Source organism: Xyrauchen texanus, chromosome 2 (genome assembly GCF_025860055.1).
Source record: "Xyrauchen texanus isolate HMW12.3.18 chromosome 2, RBS_HiC_50CHRs, whole genome shotgun sequence".
Lineage (NCBI taxonomy): Eukaryota > Metazoa > Chordata > Actinopteri > Cypriniformes > Catostomidae > Xyrauchen > Xyrauchen texanus.
In genome coordinates, this window is record NC_068277.1 from 22,393,357 (window position 1) to 22,414,373 (window position 21,017).

Genomic DNA, 21,017 nt, shown 5'->3' on the forward strand with positions numbered 1-21,017 from the left:
TATAAATCCAAATCGTTAGGTTGTTCCCAATCAGACACAAGACCATCAGTAAGGTCAGGCACTGATGTTGGGAGATACACAAGGCCTGGCTTGCATTTGTCATTCCTATTTTTCCTAAAAGTATTTACATTTCAGGTCTACATACTTTTGTATTTTCTTGTGCTTCAAATATTAAATAGTGTACCTGTGTAAAAAAACTACTAAGGTAAACTACAATATTTATGCAACCGTTTTATTTTCGCAATACAATACAGGAAAGCTAACATTTGATTAAAATCTAAAATAATTTGAAGTGCAATTATTCCAAATGACATATTTGGAACAACAATCAGATTTAACAACAATACAAAAGATACAAATCAATATGGATCACATTAAATCATCCACTAATTAGCCAAGATCTGACTTTCTTTCAACATTTCATGCACCGGCAGCAACTTCACAATCAGAGACACTTTAATCAATGAGGACAGTAACAGCAATGGAATGGCTGAAATATGAAGTGTGTAAAAAACAAATAAAAAGGTAAAGATTCAATTATTAAGGTTAATCAAGATGTGTCAAGTATAAAATTGGGCTAAATGCATACAATTATGCTAATACCATGCCAGGAACCTATTAAGATTTCAAAGGTGTGTGTAATACACTTGTGTTGGTTACATACAACAATCACGTATGTAATACTACTATCATTTTTCAGCAAAAGAGAGTGCATAGTATGCTAAGCATAAAATGCCATGGCCTTGGTCTTCAAATGTATGCTACAAAATAGAAAATATAGTCTACTCTAGAGACAATATAGATAATAGGTGATATATAGTATAACAGATGTCTATAGCATAGTATAATACACTGATAACACTGGTAATCCTTTCAAGGTTATGAGTTGGTCCAGTGAGTGTGAATAGCATGGAAATAGTTAACTGTATCAAAAATATCAGGTTACAGAAATATAAAACATCAGGCATAGACATTCAGCTTTACAACACATTCTAAAATAGTACCTGAAGATAAAATATAAGTCTCTAATAGAGCATTTGGACTAAAACTAATGAACAGAAGTCAACTTCAGTTTGAAGGCAGTGATAATTAAAAAAAAAAAAGCTGCACAAAACATACACTTTCAGTAAGGTGTAATATATTAAACACATTCTTTTTAACCGTGTCCTTTATTATAATTAAGTAAAAATTAAAATAGATGGAATGCAAGAAAAATTAAGTAATTGTGTTCTTATTAACTCCTGGTAAATTCAACTGAAAATTTCATAGCTGTGCAAACCCTAAAATACAAATTATATATCCCTAAATGAGCATAAGAGGTGTGTGAACATGCATATGACCTTTGACAATGACCTGTCGTTATGATTTGGCCCAATAAGGACCCAGTTAGACCTCAGAAATGGCCTGCCTTAGTTATTTCCATACACAGTGTTGAGTTGTTGGGTCACCCTAATAAAGGTGGTTCGACGACTTAACTCTTTCAGCTTGCCAGCGCCCACATATGTACAGGTGGAGCGAACTCCTCCCAGCACATCTCTTACTGTCACATCCACAGGCCCTTTGTAAGGCACTTCAACCGTCTTGCCCTCCGATGCCCTTAAAATACATATATGATGGTTAATTACAATATTAATCCTAACAAAAATAAGAATCAAGTGTGTGTTAAATGTCTGTTTTTTTTAAACAGTCCAGAAGGTACTGCAATTCTGTCTTTGAGAGCCAGTTTAAATCAAACTGGCTAACAAAGCTGATATTCAGGTCTACCCACATCTGCCCACTACCCCTTATTTAACATACCGGTAAATAACATTCATCCCATGTTCAGTCATGAAACTCTACATGGCGCAAGCTGCTGGTAATCAACTAAGCCAATTACCTCAAATGGTGCAAGCTGAAAGGTCTACCAGATTACAAGCTTTGGCATGTAATCTGGTAGCCAATAAACTTGTTTGTAACATTTAAATTGCTCAGTTGTCTGAAGATAAACTGGTTTCACTGCAGAATGCCAAGACAGTTTTCGCTCTGAAACCCTCCACCCCTAAGCAATACTTGTCTAGATCTGCTGGAAATTGAATGTCTATATGTCCAATTGTGTAGCTGCAGAAGCATGTCTTATACTTTATGCTCAACACAGTGTGTCTGTTTATGTTCTAGCAGAGGCAAGTTTTTGTACTTGCTCTGCAGCAGCAACAGCATAAGCAGACCTAGTCCGCCAGGACCAAACTTAGAAACTTATCATATCCATTATACCACCCTAAATTTATTCCAAGATTTGTTATGACTGATTTAGGATAAAATAATCTACAAGTTAGATCATAATACCTTCTCTCAGCTGTACTCACCTGTACTCTGCTACACCTCCTGCATGCTTCTTCATGGCTGTGTCCGAGCTCATGCCATAGAAAAGTTTATACTTTGTGCCATTCTTCTCTATGATGTCACCCCCACTCTCTGAATGACCTGCAAGCATTCCTCCCAGCATTACAAAGTCAGCCCCTGCACCTGTTGGTCACACAGATTAGTCAATCAAATGCAAAGCCTCATGTGACAATAGTCACTTTTCCATTACTGGGTCAGATCTATCAACAGGCCAGCCGGGGCCATTAGCCTAAGACCTCGAGACCAAAATCAATATGCATCCCCACCATTGGGCCAATAGCCCAGCAGCGTTGCCCTAAAATCCACTTCTAATACGCCGCCCTGGTGCCAATGTCACACACCCTGCCCATTTTACAAGCAAGAAGGAAGTTCAAAATGAGGTATCAGACTCTGGAGACAAGCTAGCCCTCGAAATGAACATGGTGGAGACTGAAGCTGCCGTTTCTTTGCTTATTTTGGTCTGTGCTTGGTGGAAAGCGAGACCTGACTCAGAGAAACTCTAACTTTGACATTGACCCCATCTCGATCCCCAGTGTGCCTTCTTTGGCCTAACAGTAATAGGCAGGCTGATGGCCCCTAGGAATCCCTGGAAGTGACAGTGGAAATGCAACTGGCCCTGGCCACACTAGCATGCCCTCAATTGGCCCAATAGTGGAAATGTGGCTAATGTATCACATGTAAGGTCTCCTACACGCTTACCTTAAGTTTTTGTTGTTTTTCTTGGCATTTATTATGTTTAAATGGTTTATAATTCTTGTGCTATGATTACGAGGCAGTATTACCGAGACTCACCAAATGCCTTGGAAACATCACCTGGGCAGGTACAGCCACCATCCTACATAAGAGACAAAAAAATGGTCAAATATTAATTTTCCACAAAGCATGCAAGTAGCATGGTAGGTCTTTTATTATTAATTTCCAATGTAAGAACTTGGCTCTTCTATATGACACTAGCAAACACAAACAAACCAAAAGAGTCTCACAGATATAATGTGTCCACCCAGGCCATGTGCGGCATCAGCACACTCAATGACTGCACTCAGCTGAGGATACCCCACACCAGTCTTCTTACGAGTGGTACACACAGAACCTACACAAATAAAGATATAAAAAAGATGCTAAATCAAGCATGAGTAACTATGTGTGAAAAATAATGTAACACGCATTTGACACTTTTTGAATCTGTTGCAATAAATTATGGCTTATTTTACCTGGGCCAATGCCCACTTTGATGATGTCAGCACCAGCAAGAATCAATTCTTCCACCATCTCTCCTGTGACCACATTGCCAGCCTACAAAACAAGGATTTCAAAATATCAATATAATTGCTAATGGGATTATGTAAATGTTTATCTGTTCTGGACTGGTAACTCACTATGATAGTGTGAGTGGGGAACTTCTGCCTCACATCTTTCACAAAGTTGACAAAGTGTTCAGAATAACCATTTGCTACATCAACACATATGTACTGAATCTGAGGTACAGCAGCCACAATGGCCCCCAGTCTCTCAAAATCTCCTTCACCTGTCCCTGTGCTGACTGCTACACTCTAGACAGAGAGAAAGAAAGAAGCATGAAAAATAATGAGAGACTGAGTCAGACCACTTAAAATATCAACCATTAAATCGAGAAAGATTTTGCTCACCTGTAAGCATTCAGGGTTCTTTGTAGCAAACTCCTTCCAATCATCCACACAGTAATGCTTATGGATGGCTGTAAAGAGACTAAACTAAAAGAAAACACAAATAATTACAATAAATAATATTTACAGCTGCAGACTTAAGAAAACAACATAATCCTATAAAAAAAAAAACACGTTTCTGTTAAACAAATAATTCACAAAAAAATGAAATTCTGTCAAAATTTACTCAACCTTACGTTGTTCCAAACCTGTATGACTTCTTTTTTCAGAAACATAAAAGAACAGCAGACAAGCTGGTGACCAATGGCCGCGACATACCCGATGCCCATGAGCTATATAAGGCCCACACAGAAACATCTACAACTGTTAAGTTGTTTTATGTAGCATCTGAAGTAGTGAAGCAGGCAATGTAAAAGATGCCAGGCCAGATTCCACCAGTGCCATACACAATGAAAACCCACCAAGTGGTCACATTCACTCCAGGAGGAATCCTTTACCGGGAAGTTAGTTGCATGTGCTCCACGCAAAAGCAGCTGAGATGTCAGTGCTTCACCACACAGCATTTCACTTTTAACAAGACAGCCCAAAAGGTGCCAAAAGAAGCAAATGCTTGGGAAAGTGGAAATATCATTGGAAAGTGGTGCCTGCTTATATACGACAATGACCTTTATTCTGGGATAATCATGCATACAGATGAAACACATACCCTTGTAAAATGTATGCACTGTGTTGGTGCCAACAGGTTGTTCTGGCCTCCAAGAGATGACTTTCTGTGGTATTTCTTTGATGATGTGCTCGAAATCATGCAAGCACCACAGCCTGTGACATCCCACCACATGGAAATCTAGAGTGATGTGTGGATTTGACTCACCCAGTCACTGTTATGATGCTCTTTTCATTTTTTGAGAGGATGACCAAAGTTTTCCATTACATCTCCAATTTTAACACAGCATTTCCCCTCCCCCAGTTTTATAAAGTTTATAATGTAGAGAAACACTTTGTCCATACCACCCTGTCACAGTGAACCACCCCGTCACATCAGTTACCACCCCGTCACAGGGTCATTTTGTTACAATTTTATGGAAAGGAAAGGAAATGTTACATAAATGAATGTTGGATGATGTTCTTGTTGTGTGGACTAATCAAATAAATGTAACTTCATTTGTATTTTTTAAGTGAATTTGTTTTTCCAGTACCAACAATGAGGCCATTGAAATGTCGAATTCATATTTCAAGATTAAAAATCTATGAATATTTTTTTTTTTATTAAATTACAGACTTTCTATTGATGGTTTCCATAAAAGGGACATTTTACTATTAGGAAAACATTTGATTTTAAAAATCTATTTCTAGTTTTACTACTCTAATGGCGTACATATTGTCCGTAATGGGGTGGTACAAGAAAGGCTCCCTTGCCTGAATAAAAAGGATAATATTTGTAAGGATTTTGTGCCTGAGGTGGGAAAATATGTTTTTTTTGGAGTATTAATATATATTTCAGGTAAAAGAAAAAAGGTGGTTAATGAAAACTTTGCAAATTGCAAAGTGTAAATTGCACTCGTTTTTTAGAATTACTCTTTTATGATTTTAATATTTTGTTGTTTTTTTCTTCAGAACAAAGGCATATAATTTTTCTTTTTAAATGCAAGTAATAGTAATAAAGGTGATGATGTCTGTCACACGTTCATGTGCGCATGTGAGAAGCTTGTTCACAGAGCATTACATGTACAAGTGAGAACTTGAGTTGTTTAGTGCTATAACATAATTTGTACATCTTTTATTTTCCGCCTAAGAAAGAAAGTCATACAGGTTTGGAACGACACAAGTAAATTATGACAGAATTTTAATTTTATGCTAAAGACTAAAGACGTCAAAGTACCAAGACAGAACTAAATGCTATCCATAAACTCCCTAACACTACATATACTGTTACTTCCTCTCCTTATAAAAGCTCAAATTTCTTTATTTATTATTTATCTTTATTATTTTTGTTAACAACATGATGTTTCAAGTCCCTGCAGTAATTCATTATTAATAAGCAGAGAATAGAGGAGTTTGGGGAGTCCTGTCACACCTGATGTAATGCTAAGGCCATTTCAAATGTCCCCACAGTGTCCATGTTGGCGGCTACGATGGGAATTCCACGATAACTGCCCTTTGAGTTTCTGAATGTGAAACTGCGCATGAGATCCACCTGAGACCGAAGAGAAGGTTGATATTCCGCCATTAGTGAATACAATGGAGCCTTAATTCAAATTGGGCCAACAATGCAAATTATTTTAACATTACAGATCAAGGGTGGCAAACCTCACTGCGAGATTTCAGAGTGCTTCGTTTGGGACGCAGAAGCACGTCCTTGAAGTCAAGTTTGACATCATTTTCGATTCGTGGCATGGCTGCAGAAGAGGGTGGCCTTGAGACTTCTCCAACAGGATATCATTGTTTGTGGAAAAACAAAACAAGAGAAAGAATACATTTCTGCTCCTTTACTTATTGGAGCTACAGAGGTTGGTGTGGTGATACACTGAGACAGGAAACACATATTTCTTTTTGCAAACTCTCAATCTACATTTAAACTATTTGTAATACGTAATGCTCATGGCATTTCAGACATGACAGGAAACCAATGCAACATACAGACATATCATTATAGGACCCATATTGGTCACACATCTGGTTACATGTATTCTGCATATGTCCAGGCTGTCAAGTAATCTAGGTCATAGTGTTATAATTGCTCATTTTCTGTCACCTAGACACAGCATGGATTTGTTTTTCATTACAAAAAACCGCAAATGTTTCATTGCATGTATTTCACGAAGTAAAATTGTATCCTACCTCTAACTGGAACCGTGCAACTACTTGTAGAGCTAGTAGGGGAAAGATTAAAGCAGGTTTCCGGTGTCAAATGGGGTTCTTTTTGGAGGGTGGACCTATATGAATGACAGCGCATGTAGTCTTATTACTGAGGGGTCGCATGCATATTCAATTTCAAGCGTTCTGTTAAAAACTACAAAAGGATTGGTTTGAAGCCCAGGGTCGCAATAACTGTCGCAACTTTTCTCCCGTGCGTATTGCTTTGAAGGAAATAGTTTGTTACTACGCGTTTGAATGTTATTTAGTATGTTGTAAGTATTTAAATAATGAAATATAAAACGCATTTACTACTATTATTATTATTATTATTTTAGCAACAAAGTATGTGATTTCAGAGATTTTAGCAAACCTCCGCTTTTTAACTTTGTAAAGAGCGTAACGGTCAACTTGCGTGTCACGACAGTAAGTCACCGTTTGCGGATACCATACAAACGAATTGGAAGAGACGTAAACTGACAACTACTTTTAAAACAGCAATTTTATCGTAGTTTTCTCCACATATAGTTCACTCCAAACGGATTTTTAGTGTAAAGCATATTGAAGATTTGTGGATAGGTGGGCAATTCATTAAATGATGAGCTGTTTTCTCACAAACACAGTTTACTCTGCGCAATGACGCATATCCTCCATAGACATCCGTTCAAAAAACGTCCTTCTCGTCTCCTCGCCAATGTACCGCCCATAGAATGTTTGTGAGACCACCACGTTATTTTCCACGTTCACCTCGGAACCTTTTGTGTGGACACAAGACTGGTAGGAATTATTTGTCAGTGAAGCAGGAACTGCGAATCCCGTTGAGAAATTGTGCGAATAATTAATTAGAGGTGTCTCAAATTATTCAACCACCAGTTTATTATATTTAAATATTTCTAGAACAGAGGAAGTCACAATGCTAATTAAAGTCAAGGTAAGAACAAATAACAGCAATTTCATTCAGCACGGGCATTTTTAGTTATCGTCCAGTTCACCGGTGTAATGTGGCTCAATTGAGCGAATTAAACTATTTCTGGAACGCATCTCATAAAATATAGCACTGGATAACAAACATAGTAATAGTGTGAGCGTAATTGAACAGTGCGTTCAAGAGGGAAAGCTTGTGTCTATGATTTTGATATATAAAGATTAACCATCTTATGCACTATTTTTAAAGACACTCACTGGAAAAGAAATCGAGATTGACATCGAGCCCACAGACAAGGTACTATATCAGTAATTAATAATAGCAAATTGTATTTTTAGTTTGTGTATTAGCTAAAAAGATTCCTATCTATTGCACAGTTGACTGAAAATAGAGTTTGATGTGCTTTGCATTTGTATGCATTGACATGTCTATCTTCATTAGGTGGAGAGAATAAAAGAGAGAGTGGAGGAGAAAGAGGGAATACCACCCCAGCAACAAAGACTCATTTACAGTGGAAAACAGATGTAAGACAGTATATACACATACTCATTATTCTGATCACCAGAAAGCTTTTTATCTGAATCCAAACAATTAATTTCCCTTCCTCAGGAATGATGAGAAAACAGCAGCAGACTACAAGATCCAGGGTGGCTCAGTGCTGCATCTGGTTCTTGCACTAAGAGGTGGGCAGTCCCACCTGCAGCCCAACAGCATCATCCCAACTATGTAGTCACCAGTTCTGCCTTGACAACCACAGATATTCAGTCAATGTACTCGCACATGCCACAAGAACCCGTTGGAACCGTATTGTGGTTTGACGAATGGCAGCCACTATATAATTTTTTTGGAACATTCATCATCTTCCTCCTGATAAAGTCAATCCCCCTGAATTCGAGTAGAGCATATATGTGCTCTTTTTGTTAAGTTTACAAGGAGTGTTAGAAATCAAGTTAAAACTACCAGTTTGTCAATAAATACTGATGCTGACATTTAAGCATGTTGTAGCAATGTGTTTATTCTTTTACAATTCACACGTTTTACACACATTTTACTATACACCATTTTGTGAACAGATCACCCACCTGCAAACTGAGATTTAAATCTTTATACATTCGGAAACAGATGTGACATCTCTGAAGCTATAGAAGTAGGCAATAATCTGGTGTTGTCCTGCCTTGGTGCCTACAGTAGAGGGCATTGTAGTATAATATTTTTTCCCCTCTCATTAAATGAAAAGGGCTGCAAGCTTTTCTCCAAAAAGGGGCGTGAGCTACAAATCGCTGTTAAAGATATAGGAAGCCCCTAACCTTACCCTTTTGGAGTTGATGCAACCCCCTTTTGGAGTAACTCCGCCCTCTTTTGGAGGTTTCCGGCCTTCAGCTGTAAACCTACTTCCATTTAATGTGTAGAGCAAAAACAATGAGAATAAAGCTACAGGCATTTCTCAAGAATGGGCGGGAGCTCCAAACCGCCATGAAGGATACAGGGAGCACCTTACCTAATCCTTTCACGAACCTAAACCGTGATTTGGGAGTAACGCCCCCTTTTGGAGTTGGTGCAACCCCCTTTTGTTGTAACCCCAACCTCTTTTGGAGATCCCGCCCTCATTTGATGGTCTCCGGCCTGGTAGCTATACCTACTTGAAAACAATTTGATTTTTTTGTCTCGGCATACAGATTTATTTATCGTTAAATATATATACATTTTGAAACAAATAATACATTTATTGGAAACAATATGACTCTCGTAAAACCCCCCAGTTATGAGTAGTGGTAATTTGAACTTTGACATCTTTATTATTTCAGACTGTACACATTTCAATATGAATATAATCTATAAAGGTCATTCACTAATAGAGTTATATAGTTGTGACAAGGACATTTAAAATACAATCATTTGTTACAGGTGATAATATCATGTGAAAATGTACAGAAAACTCATCTTGCATGGCTTTCGGCGGTCTAAACCCATCCGTGAAAGGCTGTAATTGTAGCAGTCAGAAGTCACATCTTATATATAAAAAAATAGACATTGTGGTTTTGTGTTTGCAACACAGTAGGCAGTGCTGTAGAAATTACAAGAACCGAAGCTCTGCATTTTTGATGTAACCTACAATGATCAAAGATTAGATTATTATCGAAATTATGCTGACAGTTTTTTATTGATAATGACAGGTCTTGCTATCATCTGAATAGGAGAGACCTAAAAGGCAGTGTTTATTGTGTAGGGGGAAGGTAATAGATTTGATGTTAGGGGGAATAAGCTCATGCAAAATGGCCATGTATTACACAGTGATCTATATTGCCTTTTATACAGCAATTTCACATTACAGATACGCGGAAACAAGAACAGAACTGGCACTTTTTCTAGTACTTTCATAAGTATTGTGTGTGTAAAGGTGAGATAAACATAGAGGCACACTAAAAAGACGCTGTGACCACAAAAAGCCTTATGCAGTTATAGTAGGCCCTATGTACAACAGTGACTTACATAGAGCTCTCAAGTCAAGGATTCTTCCACAGAGCATATCTTATTTACTTACAGAAACATACTACACATTTTAAGTAAATGTACATTTTTTAAGGCGTTTGCTTAATTTTTATGTGTAGTTTGATTGTTGAGTAATACAGTATGTTAATGTAATCTGTATCCTGTCTATAATAGATTTGTATTAGCTTGTTAGTTTGATTCCAGTCACTTGCACCTCTGATTGTATAACATATTGTTTACTATTTGACTTGATTCACCCGGCTGTCAAGAGGGATTTTAAGTTCTTGAACATTAGCATATTCTACTTTTATTGTCTTAAAATAAAGGATAGGACCAAAAATATATAGCTATTATATCAATACAATGTTTTTTCTTCCATTTAAATATGTCAACATTACGGACACAAGTTATGCGCCACCATTTTGTTTTTCACATAAAAGTTTGCAGCAACAATTGTATGTATACTTTTGAAATAATAACAATGCATAAAAGTGAACATGGGGGTTCTGACTGTGGTTGTAAAGGACCTGAACTCTCTGTCAAATACATCATGATGACACCATTTTATCTTCAAAAATATTAGAAATCAAAATATTCTTAAACATTGATAATAAAATCTACAATAACATCATACAGGTTTACCAAAAATATTAAGGCAAAAAAAATAATAGTAATAGCACCAGAGTAACCTGGCTGAAAACTACTCTGAACCACCACAATTGGTTCTTATATATATATATATACTGTATATATATGCCTTAAATATATGTTGATTAAAAAAAAACTGATTTCCTATAATTCAGGAAAATTATCAGAGAAATCAATATAAAATAATAACAGGTATGACACTACTAGAATGTAATATGATTACAAGACAATTTAAAACATCAAAATCATACTTAAACAAAATTTGAGTGTCAATTTAAAAACAGCTTTGACTTGTAAAAATGCTTAATATGAGGAGTGTGACAAACCTGAACTAAAAAAGTAGGAATATAGAGGGGGATTAGAGGGGTAAGAATTAGAACATTAGAATGTACTTAATAATAAATAAATAAATGAAAAAAAAAAACAAAAAAAAAACTGCCATTTCAGTTGAGGCCATGATGTAATTTGCCCATTTTACCATAAAACGGTCTAATTCCTAGATTCAGATAAGTCCCAGTGTTTCACAAAAATAAAAAGATTGTTTCTGAAATTTGAATTCCATTTTCAAAACAGTGTTTATGTACATTCTAAAGCATTCTTCATGTCATCAGAAATGTTGATTTTGTAATTCTGTTGCACAGACAAAAGAGAATAAAGCAGTTGCAAATAGAATATCAACTGAGAGACCCTGAATATGTTCTAAGACTTATATAGCCAAATCACTTGAGTATAGAGCACCAAGCCTCTGTTCATTATACTCTCTCCCGAGCTTAGCTACAGCCCTCCAGTGCAACCCCTTCCTTATAAAAAAGGCCTAAAGAAACAAGCTTAGAGGTATGTGGACAATTTGAGATGTCCAGTGTTGATCAAAATAAGGCTGGCACCCTGTATGAAGTGATTTAACGTGTGTCTCTCCATGTGTCTGTTTAGCAGTCAGCTGATTTCTGTGTCTCTACATCTTCTCCTGACAGTGGAGTCGATTGTTCCTTCAGCTCCATCTCATCTTCACACTCTTCATTTTTCTTCTTGTCCTCCGCTGGGTAAACCACAACACAGAACTTCTGACCCAGGTATGTCATCTTATCTGAGAGCACAGAGAAGAATTCAACACATATGTCAACAGCAAGTAAAATAATTTTGAAAATAATCTAAGACTGTTTATACAGACACAGATGAAGTCATTGGATCATACAAAAGCCATAACATAATGTTTACCAAATTTGGAAAACCTCTGCCAAGACTACAATTCAGTAGCTCTCTGCTGAAAATACCAGTGTGAATTTCCATGCTTGTCCAGAAATGTTTATGCTGGTTATTGTGGTTTAGTGCTGTCTAACTGGTGAACTAGCATAGCTATCTATGGTTGACTAAGGTAGTCTTTCTGGTTAAGCTCATTGAGCAAACCAGCATCAGATTGCTGGGGACCACATATACTGGCATTTTCAACAGGACTATGCAGCAATGCTCTTTATTTCACTAATATACAACAAAGCGAATTTTGTCTATTACACTTACCAACAAATGTATTGAAACATTGGGGCTTGTTTTCCCAGTACACGCCCAAGAAATAGACAGGGACGCCAGTAAGCATGATGGCCAAACCAATGCCACACACTACAGGCTCTGAGTACAGGGAGAAGATCAGCAGGAAGGCCCAGAAGAGTAAGTAAATGACCGGCCACACCAAGCTGATCTGTGAGTAGTAAACAGAGTACAGGTTAGCAGTCAGAAGGAAAGAACTGAAAGAAAATACCTCAAAGAACCAACCTGGTTATGAACAGATGTGGTCAACATCCTAACAACATTCAATGCTATGTAAAGGGTACCAAGAACTGGACAGCACTATCACCATCAATATCACGCTCTGAATTTTCAGTAATTCACAGTTTTTGACCTAAGGACTTACTTTAATTGGTCGATGAATGTCTGGTTGTTTAATGCGCAGCACAATCTGCCCAGCAACAGTGACACCATAAAAGAGGTAGTTGATGAAACCCACATAGTTAATGAGTGTGTACATGTCACTGGTGCACAGCATCAGAAGAGTCGAGATGCACTTGAAAAGTAACAGAGACAGACATCGATTGGTTACAGGTAATTTATAAATAGTTTCAAATGCCACATCATCATAAAAGTAATTAATACTTGAGGAAATATAGTATTAAAAGCCATAAAACCAATAAGAGAGTCTAAGTGAAAAGACAAAGTCTTAAATTCAGCAATTCTGTCAAGCTGAATGAAATAATGCAGGAGAGGAGAAAAGTGAGAATTAGAAATAAGGAATTAGAGGTAGAGGGAATGGGAATTTCAAAAGGAAGAAAAAAAAGCAAAAAGAAAAAAAATTAAAGTATGGATGGAATAAGTCATATGCACGATACTCACAGTGAACAGCAGGGCTGGAATTGGGGTGCAGCGCTTCACATGAATCATTGCCAGCAGGCTCGGGAGATGGCCTTCACGAGCACCCGCGAAAAACAACCTGTACAAAATTATGGTAATCCAGCAATACTGTTATTTAGGATGTTATTGCATTCAATGGAGGGGAGCATGTGAAGAACAATAGACAGACAGACAGAGAGATAGAGAACATTTGAGTGTCCTGTATTATTGCATAATTAATAGATGTATGTATGTATGTATGTATGTATGTATGGATGGATGGATGGATGGATGGAGGGACTGACCGAGAGGAGGTGAAGAGGGAGCCGTTGACCCCCCCAAATGTGGACAAGGCCACAGAAATGGGCATGATCCATGACATCACTCCTAACAGCTTCTCACCAAATGTCTGGGAGAGAGCAACAGAGTGGTGAAGGAGAGAAAAAAGAGACAAGCAGAAGAAAAGAGGGCGTTCGTTGGATTCATGCATTATCATGTCCATAATGTCTGTCCTGTTCATTAACTGTACCAAGATTCAGGAATGTCATTGAAACAGAATGCAGAAGATTCTGAAGTCTGATATATCTAAATTGCCATGCATCAACAGTTCACTGCAAGTATCAATAAAAAAACTTGAAATATTGATACTCAGGTAGATATGTCAAAGAATTGCCTGCATTAAGCAAAATAATAAATCACAAGCTAGGGATTAGCCACTGATGCATTAAACTAGATAAAACAAACAAAATCTGTAAAATCTGTGCCTAATCTTTTTGTTTTATAGCAGTTTGGAAGTGTCTGACTAGGATTTTGCCTTAGGACACTTACCACAGCGACAGCATTGGAGGCCAGCAGCTCCTGAGGACTCATGGCAGTGACGTAGGCAATGTTAGCAAAAACGTAAACGAAAGTAACAAGGGGAATGGAGATGAAGATAGCGCGCGGGAGGTTCCTGTATGGAAAAATAACAAAAAACAAGAGTGCTTGTTTAGAAGTCTATTGCATTGTTTTCAGCCTATCGTTTACTTTTATTAAAGGTGCTGTAAGGAAGTTTTCATGGAAATGTATGAAAACATTTTAAACTCCCTGAAAGATATTAATGAAATAAGTGTCATGAGATATCTCACCGGTCTCTGTGACAGCTCTAGACTCTGTCTCTAGACAACAATCAAGAATGAGTCAGTGGGCCACAGTCTAAACGAAGTCTTGCGCGTTCTCTTAGTATTACAGCAAACTATTGAGGCTTAATGCCATTTTAATACCATGTTGTTCAATACAGTTTGTCAGTCGATGGTGCTATTTTGCTGCTGTTTTCGATAACTGCTTCTGCTCTGTGTCGGTCTCAATAAAGCTCTTTTGGCATCTATGGAGTATGGGTTACTGAAAGGGGGTTGTGGCTAATCCAACGGGAAATTCTGGAAAATCGCTTACAGCACCTTTAAGTAAAACACACTAATGTCTTACACTGAAGTGTCATAGTGTCATTCTCTTGTCTTAGTGCCATTCTCTTGGTTCCAATAATATACTGCTGGCCATTCTAAACCACTGGTCTTGCAAATGGCCTAAATAGTTCACTCATTTGAATTCTTTGCTGTCTTTTCAAAATATATAACTAGCTTGCACCCTGATAACACTAATTAAATATTGACAATATTGTATTGCATTACTGTGAGCTCTTTAGACTAAAGTTGGCTTACACATATGGGTCGACCAGTTCCTCCGTGACATAATTGAGGAAGTTCCAACCACCATAGGCGAAGGAGCCCTGTAGAAATGCCAGAGCAATCAGACCAACATCATAGTCTTGAAATGGCTCAAAGGCATTGGCTGGCTCTAACCAGTAATATTCGCCTGGAGAAGGAAGAAAGGAGAGAGGGTTTATTAATGATCAAATATTATAAGGAAAGCTTGTTTATTAGTCAGCTAGTTAACCTTTAGCAAATGCTTTCATCCAAAACAGCTTACAGTACACTAATTGCAAATACAGTCCCATTTGAGCAATCAAGGGTCAAGTTTCCTGTCCATGGACCAAAATTTTATTATTGTGATCTTAATAACTTAAAGTCAGTAAAGTGTATGGAAATCCAGCTAAAGAGAGGAACATGGTAGCTGGTTCCTCGCTGGACTAACAGCTGGACTACCAAGGTTCCCTTTCTGGAAAAAAACAGGTCGTAATAGCTTGAGGGTTGTAAAGAGTGTTTTTGGTATGAAAGTTAATTATTACTGAGCTTTAACATTCTGCCTAAAATCTCTATTTGTGTTCCACAGAAGAAAGAAGGTCATAATGGTTTGGAAAAATGTGAGGCTGAGTAAATGATGATGGAATTATAATTTTTGGATAGAATATCCCTTTAAGCTGTTTTTGCAGGTTTTGCAGGGTTGCCTCTTACTAGAGACTCAGCCTCCAATCCTTTTGTTCCCAAAGCCACTGAACTAATTCCACATTTTTGTGGTCAGGTCTGTGTGTCACAGGCACTCTCTGAACACTCTCTGAGAGTTCCCTTGTACGTGACCGAAAAGACCCCACATAAAAGAGCAGTCAATACCAACTAACTCAAATCCAGTTTTCTTTAGAGCTTCTATGTGGAATAACACCTGTCACTCTAATATTATCAGGACAGTGTCTAAGCTAACGAACCATCAGCAGTGTGATTATTATTGAATCCTCGCTGACGCACTGGCTGAAAAGCTGCATTACCAGTGTTATTCTTTATTAGAGGGTTTGAACCCAGTGACTTCTGTTGAGACAATGAGGCATAGAGGGGAAGTTCTGTGCTTTATGTTTTTCTGGATTTTTCACTAAGGTATTGGAGATGAAGCAATACACCCCAAAGGACACAATAGCATGCAGTGTATGCAGCCACAGACACTCATACACATATCTAGACAGTCTTACATATATATGTCTTTATATAGCATAGACCTCCTTGAATCGGCTGTAATATAACATGCACACGTAAAAAGAGTCTGATGCATTTCTTATGACACTCATACCCAGACAGATGGCACTTACCCTTGCAGACCTGTACAATGCCCATGATGATGATGAGAATAAGGGCCAGGAGTTTCCCTGCAGTGAAGATATCCTGTACTCGTGTTGCCCACCGCACACTAGAACAATTTATCCATGTCAGAAGCACTGAAACACACACATACACACACACACACATGCTATGAGCCATCAGTAAGATTAATTAAGCCCTTGAGTCACATATGGAGGAATAAACTATTATATTTAGTAGCATTCTGCCTTTATGTTTTTGGGAACTCAAGATTAAACACAAACATCTCAAGCTCAGAAATGGGCTTAGATTCATCTCACTTTTGGGGACAAATGTGCCCCCAAACTTATAATGTATGTACACACAAACACACACTACTGGTGGCATGTGACCGAATTACAGGGTCATAAAATCATTCTCGTGTTCTTGAGTATGTTTTGGTGGTTCATAACAGCTCGCCTGGGCAACTTTTTAAGAAAACGTCTTACCAGCTGCTAAACACCTTTTTACTGCCATTGGTCCACGTCATCAGTAGGTGTGACCTGGAGCTCCACCTACTTTGTGGCAGACAGATACTTCTGTTTATGGTATTTTGCGGAAAATAAGTCGAGTTTTTTTTTTTCATCATCTGAAAGGTCCTGCGATTTATAGTCCGAAGCGACTTATATGCATTTATGTCACCCGGTCAAACAAAAACACACTCAAACAGATGAAAACATCAGTCATAGCGACAGCCTTTAAAAAGTACTTTATGCAACCAGTCTAAATGTTCAGTCATCATTCAATTATTGTTGTAAAAAACTCAATCAAGCGCAACTCCTTACATGCTCATAAAATTACGTATCATCAAACTCTTAGCAAAAACATAATGCATAACAAGTAGGGAGGCAAATATCAGAAATATCCACAGATAGACAGTCACTAACATTAATGAATAAATATACTACAACAGGCATATTGTTTTACTCACAGACTAAAAGCTGTTTATTTGTGTACAGCATAGTTACAACAGACGTGGCTTATTTGCAAAATTTTTCAAAGAAACATAGACAGAATATAAAGAAATGTTACACACGATTACTTAAAGGAATGTTCCGGGTTCAATACAAGTTAAACTCAATCGACAGCATTTGTGGCATATTATTTATTACCAAAGAAATGTATATTGACTTGCCCCTTCTTTTTGAGATTACAGTGAGGCACTTACAATGGAAGTGAATGGGGACAATATTTGGAGGGTTTAAAACCAGAAATATTAAGCTTATACTTTTATGAAAGCACATACAATACTTATTCTATTAAAACTCATGTATTATTAGAGCTGTAAAGTTGTTTAAATAGTCATTTTACAGTCATTTTAGGATTTTAGGTTTTGTTGACATTACATTGTCATGCAGTGAAGTTGTAAAATTGGCTATAACTTTACACAAAAAAAGGTTAGTAAGCAATTTTATCACACTCAAATAATTTTAACATGTTAATTGTTTATGTCTTCTGGCTAAAATTTTGAAACAGTGAGTCTTAACACAAATAATTGGCCCCTATTCACTTCCATTGTAAATGTATCACTGTAACCCAGATTTTTTGCTTTTTTTTTAAAGAAAAGGAGGGATAAGTCAGAATAAATATAAATATATGCCTTTAGTCATCATTCTTTTGTATTTTGTACTAACACTCTTTTATACAACAATCTTTGCAGAAGTATCAGTGCCATCATAAAGCACAATAACAGAGTCTAACCGGTGCATATTATGGCCCGCATATAGTGTGTTAGCTCATTAGCATCATGAATTCAGAATGTAAACAAGACAAATGGTGCATTTTATACTGCATGACTATAAATTAGCATTGAGAGGTTAAAACTGTTTCTTTTAATGATTTCATGTGAATTCTATTTATAGAAAGAGGCATAAAGTAATTGATAACATTATCAATGTCACATTAGCGTCTTGAGCAGCCTCATATTTAAATGTACCTCTAAACGCCTCCCACAGCAGCGTGGTGGGTGTCTGAATGTTTGCAAAAAGTGTACTGTTGCTTGGCTGTTCCAAACTTCTTTTTATCCCTGAACGAAGAATGCAGAAGAAGTTCTCTGGATGTACAGGTCCTTCTCAAACAATTAGCATATTGTGATAAAGTTCATTATTTTCCATAATGTAATGATACAAATTAAACTTTCATATATTTTAGATTCATTGCACACCAACTGAAATATTTGGCATGGAGGCAATCAGCCTGTGGCACTGCTGAGGTGTTATGGAGGCCCAGGATGCTTCGATAGCGGCCTTAAGCTCATCCAGAGTGTTGGGTCTTGCATCTCTCAACTTTCTCTTCACAATATCCCACAGACTCTCTATGGGGTTCAGGTCAGGAGAGTTGGCAGGCCAATTGAGCACAGTAATACCATGGTCAGTGAACCATTTACCAGTGGTTTTGGCACTGTGAGCAGGTGCCAGGTCGTGCTGAAAAATGAAATCTTCATCTCCATAAAGCTTTTCAGCAGATGGAAGCATGAAGTGCTCCAAAATCTCCTGATAGCTAGCTGCATTGACCCTGCCCTTGATAAAACACAGTGGACCAACACCAGCAGCTGACATGGCACCCCAGACCATCACTGACTGTGGGTACTTGACACTGGACTTCAGGCATTTTGGCATTTCCTTCTCCCCAGTCTTCCTCCAGACTCTGGCACCTAGATTTCCGAATGACATGCAAAATTTGCTTTCATCCGAAAAAAGTACTTTGCACCACTGAGCAACAGTCCAGTGCTGCTTCTCTGTAGCCCAGGTCAGGCGCTTCTGCTGCTGTTTCTGGTGCCTGTGGCTCTGGATGTTTCTACTCCAGACTCAGTCCACTGGTTCCGCAGGTCCTCCAAGGTCTGGAATCGGTCCTTCTCCACAATCTTCCTCAGGGTCCGGTCACCTCTTCTCGTTGTGCAGCGTTTTTTGCCACACTTTTTCCTTCCCACAGACTTCCCACTGAGGTGCCTTGATACAGCACTCTGGGAACAGCCTATTTGTTCAGAAATTTCTTTCTGTGTCTTACCCTCTTGCTTGAGGGTGTCAATGATGGCCTTCTGGACAGCAGTCAGGTCGAGCAGTCTTACCCATGATTGCGGTTTTGAGTAATGAAACAGGCTGGGAGTTTTTAAAAGCCTCAGGAATCTTTTGCAGGTGTTTAGAGTTAATTAGTTGATTCAGATGATTAGGTTAATAGCTCATTTAGAGACCCTTTTCATGATATGCTAATTTTTTGAGATAGGAATTTTGGGTTTTCATGAGCTGTATGCCAAAATCATCAGTATTAAAACAATAAAAGACCTGAAATATTTCAGTTGGTATGCAATGAATCTAAAATATATGAAAGTTTAATTTTTATCATTACATTATGGAAAATAATGAACTTTATCACAATATGCTAATTTTTTGAGAAGGACCTGTATATCGGGGCCTTAATGCACCAATTTAGTGTAGCACCACTTAATTATTGCACAATTACATTATGCATATATAAATTCAATATTTGCCCTTAAAGAAGAATAATATAGTTCGGCTTTAAGATCAAAGCTATTTTGAACCGTTAAAGTTTTTAGCTCTGACTTCAACCAAACTTACTTGCTTACACCTTGGAAGTCTTGTCATGACAGAGTCACTGGTAGTACAATGAAAGTAAGGTGAACTGAGGTGGGGTGGTGTATTTTGTTACAAGAAATCACTCTGATAATTACTGTTTGTGACTATTACTGGGACACAAACAATCTGACACTGCAAACTGACACCATTCCAAATACAATGTGTGAGGAACACCGTCAAATGAAACAGAGAAAGGCTTTGAGTAAGGAGGTATAATCCTAATGTCTTATCTCTGAGTGACAAGAACACTGCCATTCAGTATGGAGCAATATTATGCCTTCAACTGAGCCCAGTCTTGTCTGGAGATAAGGACTATGCATTCTGGGAAATGGACTGGAGGGCATGTCTAAAACGGTGGAGCAAAGACTTGTTTGTGAAACTATTTCGGAAAAAAGTGCAGCTCGAGTTAGCTCAACTGTCACTGCACCTCCAAAATTTGAGGCAATAAAATCTGCACATGTTCATGAAAACACTCACTTCATGTTTAGCCACTTGTGAAGGTCATAATGTAGAACCATGTGCTAAACTAACTAGTATTCAACAGCCAACAGCTGAATTACTTTTCTCAGAACTGTGGTGCTGGGTCTAGAACTGGATGCATAAAGGAGCCAAAGAGGTATAAAGGAATACAAGCAAACAAGGACATCCTGTAAAACTGTGCCATAGTGTCCACTTTTGGCCTTTCATTCACTTCCCGCCGTTCTCAAAACAAAACATAAGCAAACCTAAAAAAAAAGAGCTCTAGAGCTGCTTGAGAACATCTGTGTGTGAAACAAATTTTTGCACTAGAAGTACTTTCAACCAATCAGAACGCTTTGTTTTTGGTAGCCTTACTTCCTAATGGGAACATGTTGAGAAGCACAAATTAATGCTGGCTCAGCTAATCAGATCTGCTGCCATGTGAACTAGATAAACAGCTGGTACTATTGTAGAAGTAATTCTGGGTCAGCTGTTCCAACAAAAGACAAAAAATGGATACAAACCAATGTAAAAGATCACTCGCCTAGGTTGAAGATCAAAACAATGTGAGATACCACCTCATATATCCCTCTCTTGACCTCTCTCT

General features: G+C 37.8%; 3 protein-coding genes across 4 annotated transcripts in view; 1 reads left to right on the top strand and 2 right to left on the bottom strand.

Moving 5' to 3' along the window:
• Positions 1 to 226: 226 nt before the first annotated feature.
• LOC127656440 (GMP reductase 2-like) lies at positions 227 to 6,990 on the bottom strand. 2 transcript variants are annotated; one of them, XM_052144774.1, is made up of 10 exons: positions 6,861 to 6,990; positions 6,330 to 6,442; positions 6,097 to 6,216; positions 4,026 to 4,109; positions 3,756 to 3,929; positions 3,591 to 3,672; positions 3,363 to 3,469; positions 3,172 to 3,214; positions 2,343 to 2,502; positions 227 to 1,596 (listed from the first exon to the last, which is right to left on the bottom strand). In XM_052144774.1, the coding sequence occupies exons 1-10, from the start codon at positions 6,973 to 6,975 to the stop codon at positions 1,410 to 1,412; spliced, it is 1,185 nt and encodes a 394-aa protein (XP_052000734.1). In that variant the 5' UTR covers positions 6,976 to 6,990; the 3' UTR covers positions 227 to 1,409. The 2 variants fall into 2 exon arrangements, with proteins under 2 accessions (XP_052000734.1, XP_052000742.1); XM_052144782.1 differs by having other exon boundaries at positions 6,330 to 6,445; positions 6,861 to 6,881.
• A 638-nt stretch (positions 6,991 to 7,628) lies between these two features.
• LOC127656454 (NEDD8) lies at positions 7,629 to 8,783 on the top strand. Its single transcript, XM_052144796.1, has 4 exons — positions 7,629 to 7,806; positions 8,050 to 8,097; positions 8,242 to 8,324; positions 8,410 to 8,783. The coding sequence occupies exons 1-4, from the start codon at positions 7,789 to 7,791 to the stop codon at positions 8,528 to 8,530; spliced, it is 270 nt and encodes an 89-aa protein (XP_052000756.1). The 5' UTR covers positions 7,629 to 7,788; the 3' UTR covers positions 8,531 to 8,783.
• Positions 8,784 to 9,576: 793 nt separating this feature from the next.
• Positions 9,577 to 21,017, bottom strand: part of LOC127656434 (large neutral amino acids transporter small subunit 2-like) — a 31,490-nt gene continuing 20,049 nt past the window's right edge. The window contains exons 4-11 of the mRNA XM_052144762.1: positions 16,331 to 16,456; positions 15,015 to 15,168; positions 14,146 to 14,269; positions 13,623 to 13,726; positions 13,321 to 13,417; positions 12,845 to 12,994; positions 12,454 to 12,631; positions 9,577 to 12,022 (exon numbers count right to left, since the gene is read on the bottom strand). Of these exons, the coding sequence (XP_052000722.1) occupies positions 11,865 to 12,022; positions 12,454 to 12,631; positions 12,845 to 12,994; positions 13,321 to 13,417; positions 13,623 to 13,726; positions 14,146 to 14,269; positions 15,015 to 15,168; positions 16,331 to 16,456 (1,091 nt within the window). The 3' untranslated portion in view covers positions 9,577 to 11,864. The remainder of the gene's footprint in view (positions 12,023 to 12,453; positions 12,632 to 12,844; positions 12,995 to 13,320; positions 13,418 to 13,622; positions 13,727 to 14,145; positions 14,270 to 15,014; positions 15,169 to 16,330; positions 16,457 to 21,017) is intronic.

Coding starts and splice junctions, on each gene's coding strand:
- LOC127656440 (XM_052144774.1), bottom strand. CDS start 6,975: ATGCGCTGTCATTCATATAGGTCCACCCTCCAAAAAGAACCCCATTTG. Junction 4,110..6,096: donor TGGCCTTAGCATTACATCAG/GTGTGACAGGAC, acceptor GTTTTCTTTTAG/TTTAGTCTCTTTACAGCCAT. Junction 1,597..2,342: donor GGAGGTGTAGCAGAGTACAG/GTGAGTACAGCT, acceptor ATGTATTTTAAG/GGCATCGGAGGGCAAGACGG.
- LOC127656454 (XM_052144796.1), top strand. Junction 8,098..8,241: donor ACATCGAGCCCACAGACAAG/GTACTATATCAG, acceptor TATCTTCATTAG/GTGGAGAGAATAAAAGAGAG. Junction 8,325..8,409: donor ATTTACAGTGGAAAACAGAT/GTAAGACAGTAT, acceptor TCCCTTCCTCAG/GAATGATGAGAAAACAGCAG.